Source organism: Aristolochia californica, unplaced genomic scaffold (genome assembly GCF_029961685.1).
Source record: "Aristolochia californica isolate CCGP_79_NKW_82.1479 unplaced genomic scaffold, dmAriCali1.0.hap1 SCAF_10, whole genome shotgun sequence".
NCBI classification, from domain to species: Eukaryota; Viridiplantae; Streptophyta; class Magnoliopsida; order Piperales; family Aristolochiaceae; genus Aristolochia; species Aristolochia californica.
This window is the reverse complement of record NW_027181771.1, coordinates 23508012-23524753: the sequence shown is the minus strand read 5'-3', so window position 1 is coordinate 23524753 and position 16742 is coordinate 23508012. Positions and strand designations below refer to the sequence as shown.

The following is a 16742-nucleotide window of genomic DNA, read 5'->3' as shown; positions in this document are numbered from 1 at the left end:
TATTCAAAATTTTGTTTAAATACCTTACTAGTATGACAAACACAATACTGCATTATTGAGGGTGATGCACCAAAGACTATTAATACCAAGCAAGATCGCTCCTCACTAGCATGTGGACCTCAATTGAGAGTGAGTCTTTCCAAGTAGAGCATCTCTAGTTTGGAATCTATTTTATTTTAGAGTGTCTCTCCTTGTGCCTGACTCTTTTCTGTCTTTTCCTTCATTTTGCTTCTATAGGGGTCAACTCCTATGCTAAAGGGCTGACTTTGGATAATGAAGGTCAACTCTTTTTTCTTTCAAAACATTCTATTTTTCATAATTGAATCCTTTTCCTCCTCCCTCTTGATGGAGTCAACTCCTTTACCGAGGGGTTGATTCCCTTGATGGGGTCCACTCTGTTTCACCTTCAAAATTCTCTATTTCTTTGCACTCGACTCTCTTTATATGTTTGCCATGATATGGGGTCGACTCCTTCCACAAGGGTAAACACTTTTTGCTCATTTTAACCAAATGCTTAATTCATGTTTTTTCTCTTTCAGTTGAGGGCTTCATATTTCTTACTAATGTGCTTGACTTCTATGCATGAGACTCTTTCAACTCTTGGCACTTCAATTTCTTCAATTTTCTAGCAGAAGTAGCTGATGTCTTGCTATGTGATCGACTCTTCTTGCGTATTTTACTCTTCTTGTCTCTTTTGGGTTCACTGTTTGGGCAAAATAAATCTCCATTTTTCTTGCTTGCTTAGACATTGTTGCTGAGTTGTCTAGATGATGTACTCTCTAGAATGAGCTACTTACTTTTCTTTTTGTAAGGACCATTGGGTGGACCATGGCCAGTCGAATGGATATATTGCCAGAAATTTATTTTTAAGGTTTTTTTAACTACACAAGATACTTAATGCTTATCATTTGTAATGTTGGTGTATTGATCATCAAAATGATCTCAAAGGTTATCTTAGGCCGACATCGAGACCCTTGAAAATTGAAGGAAACTCCATTTTTCAACAAGTCAAGTTCAAAGAAGATATCAATGACAAGAAAACAAACAATCTGACATTCAAAAATTTTCCATCCAATGAATATCATCACCGATCAATTTGGAGTGCCTTATGCTTCCATTCAGATTAAGATCAACCTCCTTGATTTCTTTTATCGAGGCGTACAAACTCCGTCCACTCTAAAAGATCGAATGAAAAAAATGCTATAAATAACCAAGAAAATGTAAAAAAGGTATATCTTATTCAATTATGCCTAATTTTTTATAGAGGCATGTTCAATTTCTGTTTACTACATGAAATATAATGGGATTGAGGAGATTAAATTGGAGGCTGTCTTTTGTCCCTTAAATGAGTTTCATTGAAGAGATAAAATCACTATTTGGTGACACTTATGGCAGGAGAAGCAAGGGCTGGCATTTCTAATATCACCTTTGTAATTTAAAAGAGATGATTTTCAAGAAGAAAACATATGTATGTGACTTTCTTACAATCACAAACTTACCCAAGTTTGAAACCAAAAGAAATGTAAAGGAATATAAAGAATTTCTACATTGGGAACACTTATGATTTAGATTATCCAAAAATATTCAAGATATAAAAAATATTAAAAATTGAAAGAAATAACGTAGAAACATTGTATAAGATACTTTTATTCAGCTTTATGAATCATTTTCACTTCTATTGCCTTTAGACTAAATTTTTTACTTAAGGTGTAATTTTGATAAAATTGGAAAAACACCTACAAGATAATAATTGTCACTTTTAATTAATGTTAAAGGATAGCTTTATTATGGGAAAGGTGGTTTTTTAGTTTAATTTTCTACAATTAGGAACCACTTAAAAGTTGACAAGGTGAGTTAGAGTAATGGGGCACGTATCAACCTCAAGAATCACCATAACAGGTAATGCCCGTATGGTTACTTCTAATATGCACCATGTGTTGGATTCGATTGGGTATATTTCATCTCTCAAAGCTAATATCGAAACCCCTCAAGTCCAACACATATTACTCACACGATATAAGTGACAATCTCATCCCTTGGTAAGAGAACTAAAGGAATGAAATTCCAAATGATGTTATAAGTATTTGAGGGAAGCGATTACAAAGACATCCCGTTAAATTTCACATATAGGATAGATAATGAAGGTGATTGTGAAGTGTCCAGATGATGAAGGCATGTGTAAGACTCTTGTGAAGGGATCTAGGTTGATGACTGGTTCAATCTCAAATTACAACCTTATTAGGGAGCTTTGACTTTATCCATGGCAACTAAAATCTCTCTGACGAGTGTATTAGAACCTTCACATATATGCATGATCACATACATGCATGGGGGGGGGGGGGGGGTGATTATGTATATTATAATGCCAATTGTATAGTTTACATTCATGCACAATAATGAAGGTACACATGGAAGCAATTATATAAAAAATACACAATGGATTTTTAGAGGCTTCACAATCCTTATGTGGATTGCTTGTCCACCACATAAATGTTTTTACACCTTGAAGCTATTCTTGTTAGGAATTAGACACCATAATTTCAAACCAATGAGAGCAATAATAATAAATATAGAACAAAGGAAAAGAAAACACGAAAAATAACAAGATTTATACAGGTTCGCTTCAAGCTAAGACTACGTCCTGCCTTCCACTGCTGCAGTAATCCACTAGCAAGATGAAGTAGTTTACCAGAGAAATTACACACACTTAAAAGTGTTCTCTCTAACCTCTCTCAGGCTACAACTCCAGCTCATTCTTGGTGATGATAAAACCCTAAGAACAACGTCTCAATTATAAAGAGAAAATTAGGCAACAGTAAAATTCCCAAACTGCCTTAATGAAACAACAATTAATATATCGTGGATCTGTGTACCGACTCAACGTAAGGCACTGATTAGGCTCCATAACTTAACACTTCTAAGCTTGGGTAGTCCCTCAACATCTACTACGAATAATCTCTAAGAACAATTATAATGTTATCCACAGTGACTCGCCAACCAACTCGCATACCACACTCTCACTAAGATTTACAATAGTTAATTAAGCACACTAGCCTAGACCCACAAAAGGATCTTCCAGCAACTAAATAGGCTATACGAGAATAGACAAAGGGATTGTCAATACCACTTGCTTATGTCTGACACTCACGCCATAGAAATTACAATTCCACCAATCAGAAAGTACAATTGGGATAGAAGACTAAAGGGAAAAGCGATAAATTCCCCTTATTTTCCTTTTCTTTTTTTTCTTCTTCCTCCTCCCTTTCCTCTCCATCTTCTTCTCCTTTTCCATCTCAGATCTTTGTCCGCTATGATACCATGTTAATTTCTAGTGCTAATACATTAACACGAGAGATTTCAAGGAGAGGAGGGAAGAGACTCTAGCTCGAAGAAGAGAGGAGAGAAGAAACTAAGGGAGACAAAAGACAAAAAGAGAGAGAGTTATGGCGAATTTGAGCAAAGAGGAAGTGACTTGAAAGCTCTACCCCATACCTTGAGGCTATATTTATAGTTGTGAGGAAGTTCTCCTTATTTACTAGTCATGCCACCCCTACACATGTGGCTGTCATTTTACACATTTTCTCTTTCCTACCCCATAGGACCATCTCCCTTACCGGTGTTGATATAATTGAACTACTTGGATTGGAGAAAGGAGGAGAAGTCCTCCACCCAAACTATTTTAAAAATAATGTCGTTGGGCTGCCATGGCAAGGTCAATGAAAAATTGGTCTCAACACTATGTCGGTTTTAAATATAATTCTCAACATAAATTTTCAGTCATGTTGGTATAAACCGTTTAGAAAGTTGAGGCTTTTTGTTGCTACTTGACCATTTCTACTTCAAATGTCTATTTCTCTTTCTATAAAAATCTAATTGCAATAATTCTTTTTGAATCGGAATCTAGACTCAAAGATATTTCCAAAAGTATATAATTTTCTATATGAAAATCATCGTAAGAGAGTGAGAAATCCAATGAAAAAAAATTGGGAAAGAAGACTAAAGGTAAAAATGAGAAACTACTCTTTTTTTCCTTTCCTTTTTATTTTTCTTCTTCTTCCTCATTTTATTGTCCATATTATTCTCCTTTTCCATGTCAAATCTTTGCCCACTTTAATACCATGTTGATTTCAAAGGACAACACACTAACACAAGAGATCTCAAGGGAAGGAGAGAAGAGAGGAGAGAAGAAACCAAGGAAGAGAGGAGAGAAGAAACCAAGGAAGAGAAGAGAGAAGAAAGGAGAGGAGAGAAGAAACCAAGGAAGAGAGGAGAGAAGAAAGGAGAGGAGAGAAGAAACCAAGGAACAAAGGAGAGAAGAAACCAAGGAAGAGAAAAAAGAGGAAAAAAGATGGATGTGTATGAACGAATTTGAGCCAAGAGGAAGATGCTTGGCTCTACTCTGTACCTTGATGTTATATTTATAGTTGTGGGGGTGTTTATAATAACTAAAATGCCCTTAGAGCTACATGCTTCAAAAGGAAAAGGACATAAGAGGACATACACCAACTTTGCATAATTATTTACTAGCCATGCCACCCCTACACACATGGGTGTCTTTTAACATTTTATAAAGTTTTTCAGTTAAAGCTAAATATTTTAGTGCTTGGATTTTAAAATATGATTCAAATACTTCATTACTTGATTTATGGGAGTTTTTCATTTGATTTTCATATCACAGAAGGCTCAACATCTTTGTTTTGAGTGATTGATTAGTAGACTTCCTAGCATTACCAGCTTTGCAGCTGTATTTTTAATGTCTTCTAGTTTAATTGTTATTCATAAGAGCTCCTAAATTTTTGGTAGATTCACCTTATGATTGAGTGTAATCTTGTTTTGAGTTTCATTATAATATTTGTTTATCAAGAGGCTAAATTGTGCTTTAACTTAGACAAACAACCCTTGCATTTGTAAATCATTAATCAAGACTTGAATAAACTAATCGGTAACTACTGAAAATCCCATAATTAGATATAAGTACTAATACCTAATAGCTGTTGAAGGTCTCATCATGAGGGCATGAAGTAGCTTTATGTCCATGACCATTAGCATGATAAGAAGAGGTTTAATCCGACAATAGGATGATAAATAACCAAAGGAAGGAGAAGACTATTGAACATGAACAATGGACAGCATGGTTGAGAATGAGACTAACCTAGAGAACCTGGTGAAGAGAGACTAACCTGGGCTGGAGCCGAAAGCCATGCAGAAATGGAGAGGAAAGTCGGGCAACTGCTTCTGTGATTATACAGGTTGTAGCGTCTCAGCGGAAGAACCTGTGACCTGGAAAAAGTAAAAGGGGTTCACAACTGTTAAGCTCGTCAAAGCTTTCAAAAATGTAACTCCGCCAGCCAATCATAACCTGCTCTAGTTGATGCTTTACCATCTCTGCTTGTCTCTACATCTCGTTGAGATCCTCTAACATTTTGATAAATGCAGATAGTGCTTGTTTAAACAAAATAAAACATTACCTGCCTAAACCGATAGAAAGGACCTACTTCCTTCCTTCCCAAACTCCATGAGAAGTCTTCACAGTAGCCTGTAATATACAGAAACCTTTAAAAATGGGAAGGAGAGCAGACGAGTGAGGATATAAGGGTAATATTCGTCCTCATTAGGTGGTCACATCCACCCAATTGCTGGTGGGCCTCGTCCTTCTCGTCCCTCAGAAACTCCGCTTCAAATCCTCACTACTTATCGCACCAATCTGACGTTACCATTCTTCATTACGCCAGCTAATTATTGCCCAAAATTGTTAATCTGAAGTGGGAAATGGGCCTACTCAATTCATTTTGGTTTTTGAACGATTTCTTTTATTTCCACGTTAAAGCCATTACATTTTAACTAGTTGTATGATTGAGTTCCACTTGAAATCAATATTAGTGGACACTTTTACTCTCAAACCGTATCTTACATGCTAGTATGTTTATTTACGGAGCATTTGAAAGGACTTGCAAAGTATTGAAATGTGAGGATAAGATTTCAAATCTAAGTATTTATATGCATGTACTTTGAGATATATCAATGATAATTGGTCAACTACGGAGAACTAGTAATAGTACACAGTGGGATTGGCTTTGTGTGTGTTCCCCAATTTGTGTGATTTGAAAGCCAATCCCAAATTTATATTGAACTTATATTTTTAAATTATCATTATTAAGTATATTGTCAAATCAAGTCAAATACTATTTTGAATTGTTGATTACATTGAGTAGGTATATAGAATTAGAGTACCTGTTTGTTTGTGTTTTGATTATTAAAATCTACTTATTGAGAGGTAATTCACAATGAACAATATTATAAGCAATCATAGCAATTTGGGTCAAGCCTTATGTAGCAAGACCATGTTCACCCCAAAGTGTTTGGGAGAACCTATTGTGGTTGAGTAGAAGGTAGGAAGTTGTATTTTCTATTGTGTGAGAATAAGACCTTGTGTAAGTAGGTGGTGTTGGAAATCCCTTAAATCTAGGCTTGTGTAGCCTAAGATAGCTACTGAAAAATCCTTTTGTGGGTCTAGGCCAGTGTGCCTAAATAATTGTTGCAAATCTAAGTGAGAGAGTGGTATGTAAGTTAGTTGTTGAGGTCAATTAAGTTGTGTCCCTATGTGGGCAATATTTCAATTAGCCTTAGAGGTGATTTGCTATAGATGTCATAGGACAACCCAAGGTTAGCAAAGCCTTAAGGTGGAAATCATTTTGGATTTTGGACTAGTATTCTACAGAAGGACTATGAACCCTCTAAAAGTCATGTGTACTTTGTTTGTATTGCTTCCACATGTACCTTGATCACTTTGCTTGAATATTGGAGTTGTACTTCAAATTGAACCAACCCTCCAACCCACCCACTTTAGGTTTGTTCTTTAGCATACCTATTCGAGTTCTTATACACTTGATAAGAGATTTTGATTGCCTTAGATGAAAACAAAGGTTCCTAATAAGGTTGTAATTTTATATTGAACCAATCATCAACTTAGAAGTTTGAGGAAGAGTAAGCTCAGAGCCTTTTCCATAAATCCTTGTTTTGATGATAAAAAATATAGGCTATTGATGTTTTTATTTTAAGTGTGCACAAAGTATGAATTTCTCTAAAAGAGTCAACTCCACAAGAAAGGAGTCAAGAACATGAATAAGTAGAAGGTTATAATATTCAAAGTTTCATTGCCTAACTCAATTGTAAGATGATGAAGTCGAGCACATATTCATGGAGTTGACTATTGTCAAACAAAAAGTTTAAAAATTTGTTACAAGCAATGATTTAAAAGTTGATGGATTTGAGCACATGATAGATGGAGTCGAGCACATGCCTCTGGAGCTGAATATAATCAGCAATTATTAAGAAAGGAGTTCAAAAGTCGTTACAAACAATGGTTGAAAAGAAGAGTCGAGCACATGCACAAACAGCCAAACACAAACACCAAAAATTCAAAATCCAAAAAATATCAATTTAGAAATATGGAGCCGACTGCATAATTAGGGAGTCAAACCCATGCACTCAACAATAAGCTAAAATCAGTCAAATCTAACATACAAAAGGTTTTGATTTAATTAAGGAGTTGACCGCTATAGAAGGAACCAAGGTATAGGATTTTATCTCCACTCCAAGGAGTCTACCTCCTGTAGGAAAACATAAGATGACTAAACCTGAAAAGGGTCATTGGATCAAATGGGTTCGATCCCAAAGCAAAGGACTCGACCCCATGTTCCAGAAATGGAATTTCAAGCATAGACCTCAAAATTTTGTAAGTGTTATACCAAAATGACATTTAGCACAAATATTTTATTTTAATTATTTTTTCATATTTTTAAATTTTTATTTACTAAGTTTTTGGCAAGATCTAGAAACAAGCCAGTAAACAAGTAACAACTAGTTTTTTTAATAGAATTTCAATTCTATAAATGCACAAGCCTTCTCTAGCTTTAAAAAGCATCTTAGTGTTGGCCCAAGTGGCTTCTCAAGAGGGGGTGAATTGAGAATATCAAATTAAAATTATGTTGTGCTTGTAATCAAAATTCATGCATAAAATCAATTCATTGTAAATCAAACATGCACACACCATAGGAGATAAAACAATTTTTGTTATCGATGTTCCCCTATCAGTATTCACCACCCAAGAACACTTGCTTGGGATATTCCATTATTCAAAATCTCTAATAGCCAGAATTATATAAAGAGATTTTTGTCTCTCTTTAAGCCATGTGCAGCTCAATACACGCTTTTACAACACCGATCTCCTCAAGAGATTGATGCTAGATTCTAGCTCTAGCTAGCCCTTTCTATCTAGATTCTATAGGTTCTACATGAACATTTCACAAATTTAAGAAAAAAGAAAAAGAAAAATGTACATCCTTAGTAGGTGAGATCCTTCTCCTTGAGAGATCCAAACTTCCTCTTCCTTGGCAACTGTATGTGAAGCAATTGAAGGAGCTTGACTATATATGAATGCGAAGATGGGATGGAAAGAGATGTGAAATTTCAAAAAACATGGCTCACTCTTTCAGTTTAAAACACTTTTGAGAGATTTTACAAGATCTAGAGTAAAAGCTTAATATATTTGCCACTAAATGTTCATTAACTTTTCAATAAATGGTTTGGTGGGGTATTTATAACTTCTACAACTCAAACTAATTAGTTTTTGCCTATATGCAAAAATTGGTACTTTGATTGATCGATCGTTGTTAAGTGATTGATCAATCAATCGATCATAACAACTGTTTTTCTGTTAGACAATGACTTATTGATCGATGGACTGATTGATCAATATGTTACCGTTGGTGTAAAAAATTTAAGTTTACCGATCATTGACTAGGAGATGATCGATCAATTAGAATTCCCTCGGGTTGTGCAAAACAAGTACAATCTATCAATGCATTTCTCATGATCGATCATGTTTTATGTCCCTGACTTGCAAGATACTGTTTGATAGATCAATTAGGTGGGATGCTCGATTATTCCATGTAAAATTTGCTTGCCAAGGCAGAATTGATTGATCAATCCAAATGGGATGATCGATCGTGCTTTATAGCATGGCATGGCCATGTTCTGGACAATGGATCAATCGACTATGGTTGATTAATCATGCTTTATATTTTTGGCCTGCATACTTCTAGATGATCGATCATTGGTAGAGGTTGTTCGATCATTCTAGTGCCAGTTCAGCTATGTTGGCATTTTAAGCATCAAAATATTTTTATCTAAGTGCTCTGTGATGTTTATGATGTTCCTAAACATTTCTATATGCAATTGATGACCTAAAGCTCAAATTTCACAATTGTAATTAAAGAAGGGAGATTAGGAATACTCTCTTACATTGTGACTAAGTTTGGACATTTGACTTTTATTTTTGAACTCTAGTCTTCTCGTTGTCTTCTTCCTTGAGAGTGATTCTTCAAGAGATGTCTTTCAATGATGTTTGAGGTTGTTGGAAGATATGATGTAATTAGTGTGACATTGATGTAATATATTTTTTTGTCTCTTCTTCACTTTTACTAGGATAATTGTAATATTGTAACTCCATAACCCCATTCTTCCTCCTTTTTTCTCCTCAACGTGTGTTCTCTTCTTTACCCAAGATGGTATCAAAGCAGTGATTGATTTTCAGGATTCATTGTTATGGACTTCTTTGCTACTCGGATTATGAGGTATTAAGGCGTTGTTCGGTGTTGAAGACTTCATGGGCGTTCTGTTTGAAGAAGACTGCCCATGCTGATCTCAAGAAGATATGCTCCCTCTATTGACTTCTCTATGAAACAATAGATATTTCATGCTGATCCTTGGCACCTATTTCATGCAAGAAGTAATTTTTTCTTGGTATTTGCTTCAGTAAGATTGGTGTTTCTTATTTTTGGAAAACAAGACCGAAGCAGGAAGACAAATGTGGTGATCTCCGGTTGATTATCCGCTACTGGTTGAATGCTAATTTACTCTACTGGTAAAGTTTTTTTTTTTTTTATTACAAAAATTTTGTTGTTTCATCCGCTCTGAAATTCAGAATGATCAGTTTGCTACTGCTGTAAGAGAAGCAGTATGAGATCCTGGAATGCTAGTGTGTTTGTTGCTGTAAGATATTGGATTATTTTTTTGAAAACTACTGAGGGTCATTATCTAAATTCTTGTGAGGCTTGACAAATTCTAGAAAGCTGCTTGAATGGAACATTCAATTGCAAAGCTGGAGCATCCATCTACTAATCTTGGTTCCTCGTACGCTAATAATCGATTGGTTGCTGAATAATCTCTCTGGTTGTTGTTGATTAATTTGCTAATAATCCAAGAAAAAAAAGATTATTGCTTCAGTAAGTTGCTCGATTTTGGCCATTGAAAGTCATTACTTACTATGTTTGGTCATCAGTGATTCTGTTGTTGGCAGATTTTAGTATCACGTAGCATGCTAATAAGCCTGTTGCCTGGTATTCTGCTTGACCTCACTGATTGATCTCTGGATGAGCTAGCATTCCTGTTGAACTTCGCTGATTGTTCTCTGGACAATATAGCATTCTGCTAGCATCGTTATTATTGAAAAGTTAGTGATTTATCTGAATTAAGGATTGATCAACATTGTTCCTTATCTTGGAAAGCTTTACTTTAAGCTATCTTGGAAAATTACTGGATTGATGGCATTACGTCACGGTGTTGCTTGGCTTGGATATTTTAAACTAGAAAGTTGTTGTTTTCATATCCTTTTTTGTTTTGCATTGCTGTTTTCGGTTGGAACCTTCGTTGTTTCTGGCTTGTCTCCTTCGCTGGCCTTTCCATTATCTCCTGAGCCACCTTTGAGATTTAATCATTGTTTGGAAAGTTGTTTTCTTACTAGAAGGCCCACTTCATCTTTTGATCTTCTGCCAGTTGTTTCTCTGGTCCAACACTGGCAGATGGAACCATTCCTTCAGATAAAAAAATCCTGGTCTGTGTTTCTTCATTTAAAAAAGCGTTGAGCTTATGGAGGAAGTCGTGGCTGGTTTGGCAACAGAGTGTTTTTTCTCCGTTTGATAATTTGATGTTCGAAGTATCTTTATTTTATATCTTTGCTTACTTGAATCCCTGTTGGAACTGAAGATCTCTATCTCAGTTTTAGACGTCTCTATAATTGGATGAATCCTTATTATTCAGGCTTCATCAAGTTGGCGATGTATCTTGCTGGTTGGTATCTTCATTGAAAAACTTTCTTGATTGGCAGCTTCATTGGCTAGTATATTCATTCAAAAGTGATTTCAATATGAGCTGGAAGTTTTTTCCAAGCCATGAATCCCAGCCGGTAGTTTTATTCTGAGCCATGAATCTCAATTGGTTTATTTGGCTTCCATCTAAATTCTAAAACCAAGGTTGGGGCGTGCCATGATTGTGCAGTTGAAGGCACGAGTGACACTTTAGAGCCCCTAACATTTGCTTGATAATACCGAATCAAGATCCAAGCTTGGGTCTCTTGACTCAGCCTGACTCGGACCAGTTAACTTAGACTCATGAGCCCATTATTCGGAGTTTGAGCCCATTATTCTGAATTTTAGCCCATTATTTTGAGTCTTAATTTTTGCTAGAGCCAGATTGGTCTCTTGAGTCAGCTTCACCCAAAATCTTGACTTGGGCCCTTGACTCGGCGTGACTCATTTTATTTTTACTTTGATTATTACCTTGGATTATCATCAACTTATTACTTGGTGTACAACTTCCTTATTCAAGGATGGACTCATTGTAGTTTATTTCATGTGTCCTTATTAAGAACTTTCATTATTCACCAGTTAGTCGTTACTATATAACTGCATATTTGGTATGTGTTATTTGGGCATTGGCTCATTACCGCAACTACTATTGTGTCTTTTTTATTGGGCCATTATTATTGAAGTAGAAATACTTAGTTGCTTGCCGTGGATTCATTATTTGCTAACTATTGTTGGCATTGGTTCGTATGATGATGAATATGAATTACTTGAAAAAATAAAGCACATGATGACTCTGACTTCTTCATCTTATCTTCCTCAATACCCATATTATTCTTTTATTATTTGGCAGCCTTTTTCCTACCATCCTTTATTTGACTCTCACTTACCCCCTTAGCACTAAGGTGAAATGGTTCCCATTTAGGCTTATTGTTCAAGTAGGTCCAATTAAGTCCATGTGGATTAGTTGAAGTGGATTGAAACTATATTCTTGGCATTGAAATAAATTTTGTGTTGCTTTCCAAGTTTGAAAGTATCACTAGGACTCTCTCTTACAAATTCTTGATTTGGTAGTCCTCTCACTAGATTCTTTTTCACTAGTTTGTTCAAGAAATTTATTCATATATGTCCTAGTCTCTTATGCCATAACCAAGATTTATCAAATTTTGCACCCAAACAAATGGCACTAGTTGAGGGTAAATTGACTATGTTCACTACATAGAGATTTCTATTTCTATGTCTCTCTAGAACTAGTTCATCATTTTCTTTCTTTACTAAGCATTTGTCCTTTTCAAAAGAAACTTGGTTTCCTTTATAAAAAATTGACTAATGTTAAGCAAGTCATGCATCAACCCTTCTACATAATACACATCGGATAAGAAAGAGGTTGAGGTACTTATTTTGCCAATTCTTTTTATGGTACCTTTGTTATTGTCTATGAAACTTACATGACCTCCATCTTTGGGATTGAGTTCAATGAAGTTCTTCTTATCACTGGTCATGTGCCTCGACCAACCTCTATCAAAAATCCAAAATATTTTTGGTGCCTTGGCTTGGAGACATACCTACATCACTGTTGAATTTATGGGAAAGATAAAAACTTCATTGACTTGTTGTAATCAGTGTACTTGAACCTCTATTTATAATAGAGGAAGGTAGTAGAGTCTAATTACAATAAAACTACCTTTGTCCCAATTACACCCAAACTCTAACACTTAAAGATAAGTCCAAGCATAATTAAATAACTCAATATAGATAAAAGACAAACCTAAATCAAACTAAAACTTTTCTAGGACGTGACCATTACATAAAGATACTTTCTTGAGTCCTTCTTAATCTCCAACTGATGTGATAAGGATGCCAACTCATGGTAATCGTTATGGGTCCTACTTATTATGGGCTTGGGCCAATCTTGTGGGCCTTCTTTGATTGTTTGGCCCATCTTATTATACTCTTAGATATGTGGCCTTCCTTGGTCGTGTAGGCTTGAGCCTTATCTTCCAACAATCACGAAAATTTTAACCCTTAGAGATCCATTTTATGTTGGGTCCCTTTGGGATAACATTTGAGGTTCTAGTTTATTTGGGCTTCCAAACTTGTTTGCCCAACTTCTTTTGCGTTACTACAACCTTTTTGGTTGATTTGGGTTTGATGCCTTTTTAATTATTAACTTCATAAATGTGATCATAGTGACTCATCTCATTGCAATAGTGGCATCTAATGTGAGGAATGGGAGAAAATTTATTGTTTTGCTTTGTACTATTCTTTCCAACTTTCGTCTTAGGTGTGGATTTGAGAGATAGAAGTTTGACTTGATGTTCTAAGTCTAAACTCTTCTTTTCAAATGCAAGTCAATCACATGGTAGCTTGTCTATCAATCCATTTAGTCTTGAGTCATTTTCTATATATATATTTCATTAGCTTCCTTCATGACAACAAGTTCTTCCTTGAGCCATGCAATCTCATGTAATTGAGCATTGCATTTTTCTTTATATTTGTTTAGACAATGAATCGACTTTTTTCTTCAATTGCATCCCAAACTGAGATCAAGACTTTCTTCTTTTTGTTCTTGGGATTTTTGCTTGTAGATAGGGTTCTTTCTTCAAGCTTGAGATATTTGTTCCTTCTATGTCCTAGTTTCCCACACTCAAAACAAACATCAGTTTCCTTATAGAATTTGTCATTTTGAGTTCTATATTGGCCTTTTATAAAATTCTTCTTTTTCCTATAGATTCTTTGAAGATGTCTAGTGATGAAACTTACGTCATCAGAGCTTTCTTCACTAGAGTTACTTTCAACACTCGTCTTGTCCGTAAGAGCAATTTTCTTAGCTTGCTCGTCCTCAACATCTTGAGGTTCCATCTCATAAGTGAGAAGGATTCATGGTAGCTCTTCTGAGCTTATAGTTCTAAAGTTATGATTCTCATGCACGGTTATCTTCCTTGCCTCTCATAACTTTGGAAGTGCCTTGAGTAGCTTGTCATTTTGTCTATACAAGGAAATCTCTTCTCCTAGAATATTCAACTCATTAATTATATGAGTCAACCTAGAGTTCATCTCAGCTATTGACTCACCTAATTTCATTTTGAATTCATCTTCTTGGGCTAGCAATAAGCTAATTCTAGAGTCTTCTACTCTAGTGATTCCTTCATGTGTGACCTTTAGTTTTTCCCAAATTTCCTTGACAATTTTACATGTGGGGACCCTTTTGAACTCATTTGGTTCTACGTTTAAGTCCTTAGAGTTTGTCTTGAGCTGCTCTTTCTCTTTCATAGTTAGCTCACTGAATTCATTTTCAATCGGAAGGCCATATTCAAGTTTTTGAGGCTCAAAACGACTACTCTTGGTTAGATGCTATATGTCCAAATTCATAGATTGAAGGGAGAATTCCATTCTTACCTTCTAATATCCATATTTGTTTTCCATTGAACAAAGGTGGATAGTTGACATATTGTTCTTCGGGAAGGAGCAATTTGTCTTGAGATGCCATTTATTCTTTTTTCAAAATCACGAGGATTTTGATTTCAATTAAGTGTCTGGCCCACTCTGATACCATTTGTTGACCCAATGGCTTCTCAAGGGGAGGATGAATTGAGAATATCGAATAAAAATTAAGTTGCACGTATAATAAAAAATCATGCATAAAAGTAAATCAAACCATGCACACTCCATAGGAGACACAAATGTTTTTGTTATTGATGTTCTCCTATTGGTATTCACTGTCCAAGAACCATTGCTTGTAGCCGAAATTACCTAAAGAGATTTTGGCTCTCTTTAAGCCACTTGTAGCTCATTATATTTATTTTACAACACCAATCTTCCCAAGAGATTACTACTAGATTCTAGCTCTAGGAGGCCCTTTGTATCTAGATTCTATAGGTTCTAGATGAACCTTTCACAAATTTAAGTAAAAATAAAGGAAAAATGTATACCCTTACTTGGAGAGATCATTCTCCTCGAGAGATCCAAGCTTCCTCTTCCTTGACAACACAATGTGAAGTGATTGAACGAGTTCGACCATATGAAAGCAAGGAGGGATGGATAGAGACGTGGAATTTCAAAGAATATGACTCACACTTTCACTCTAAAGCACTTTTAAGAGATTTTGCAAGATTCAGAGTAAAAGCTTAGGATATTTGCCAATAAATGCTCATTAAATTTTCAATACAATATTTGGTGGGGTATTAAAAACTTCCCCAACTCGAACTAGACATTTTTTGCCCATTTGCAAAAATTAGTACTTTGTTTGATCGATCATTGTCATGTGATTGATCGATCAATTGATCAGAACAACTACTTTTCTATTAGACAGTGACATACTATCGATGGGCTGATTGATCAATATATTACCATTTTTCTTGAAAAGTTAAGTTGCTTAATCATTGACAAGGGATGATCGATCAATCAGAATTTTCTCTGACTATGCAATACAAGTATGATCGATTAGTGCATTTCCTATGATCAGTCATGCTCTATGTCCCTGACTAGCAAGATTTTGTTTGATCGATCAATTAGGTGGGGTGATCAATCATTCCATGTAAAATTTGTTTGCCTAGGTAGAATTGATCAATCAACCAAGTGGGATGATTGATCATGCTTTATAGCATGAAATGGCCATGTTCTGGATGGTGGATCAATCGACTATGGTTTATCAAACACGCATTATATTTCTTGCCCCTGCTCTTCTAGATGATCAATCTTTCCAGTGTCAGTTCAACTATGTTGACATTTAAAACATGAGATTTTTTTTCTCTAAGTTCTCTAACAAGTTCTAAATTATGTTCATGATGTTCTTAAATATATCTATATGCTTTTTATGACTTAAAGCTTCAATTGCACAAATTCACTTAACCAAGGGAGTTTAAGAATACTCTCTTACATTGTGACTGAGTATGGGCATTTAACTTTTACATTTGAACTCTTGTCCTCTCATTCTCTTCTTCCTTGTGGGTGCTTCTGCTAGTGATGTCATTCAATTATGCTCGAGATCTTGTGTAGGCTTGATCATTTTGAAGTTTTAAACCTTGAGATGCGTTGACTCTTGATGGTGAAATATATGAATACTTAGTTTTTCAAATTGTTAGATTAATTAAGTTTTTTATCATAAAAAATAACATAGGAGTCAACCTATAATCAACACTTAACCATGATTGAAAAGCAAGAGACCTTTGCTACGTAGTCATTTGTTAACTTGCCAAGCATCTATACTTAGTGTTGTCATAAGTCCCTATGTGGACAAGTGTTGCTCAATGTGGACAAGTATCTGCTATTGTCATAAGACCTTGTCTAGGTATGTGTTTTTGTTTCCGTAAGTTCATATGTGGGCAAGTGTTGTTGTTGATGTTGTTGTTGTTGCTGTTATTTTAGTAAGTCCTTGAGTGAAAAAAAGTGTTGTTATAGGTTATGTATTTAGAGTTTGCTAACTATAAGCCCCTAACTGTTTGGGGAAGGTGTTGTAATTGAACCTGTGTGGGTCTAATTTGTAGATGTCGTTTGGCTTTACAGAGTAGATCCTTTAACTCCAAGGTAAGAGATCCCCGGGAGTAGAGCTACAATCTAAAATAGTGATTGTGAACCACTATAAAAGTTGGTGTTGTG

The 16742-nt window shown here is 35.4% G+C and overlaps 1 protein-coding gene across 1 annotated transcript; it reads right to left on the bottom strand.

The window, feature by feature from the left end:
* Positions 1-14093: 14093 nt before the first annotated feature.
* On the bottom strand, positions 14094-14634 carry LOC137942941 (uncharacterized). The gene is made up of 2 exons (XM_068788659.1): positions 14593-14634; positions 14094-14498 (listed from the first exon to the last, which is right to left on the bottom strand). The coding sequence occupies exons 1-2, from the start codon at positions 14632-14634 to the stop codon at positions 14094-14096; spliced, it is 447 nt and encodes a 148-aa protein (XP_068644760.1).
* Between the last annotated feature and the right edge of the window lie 2108 nt (positions 14635-16742).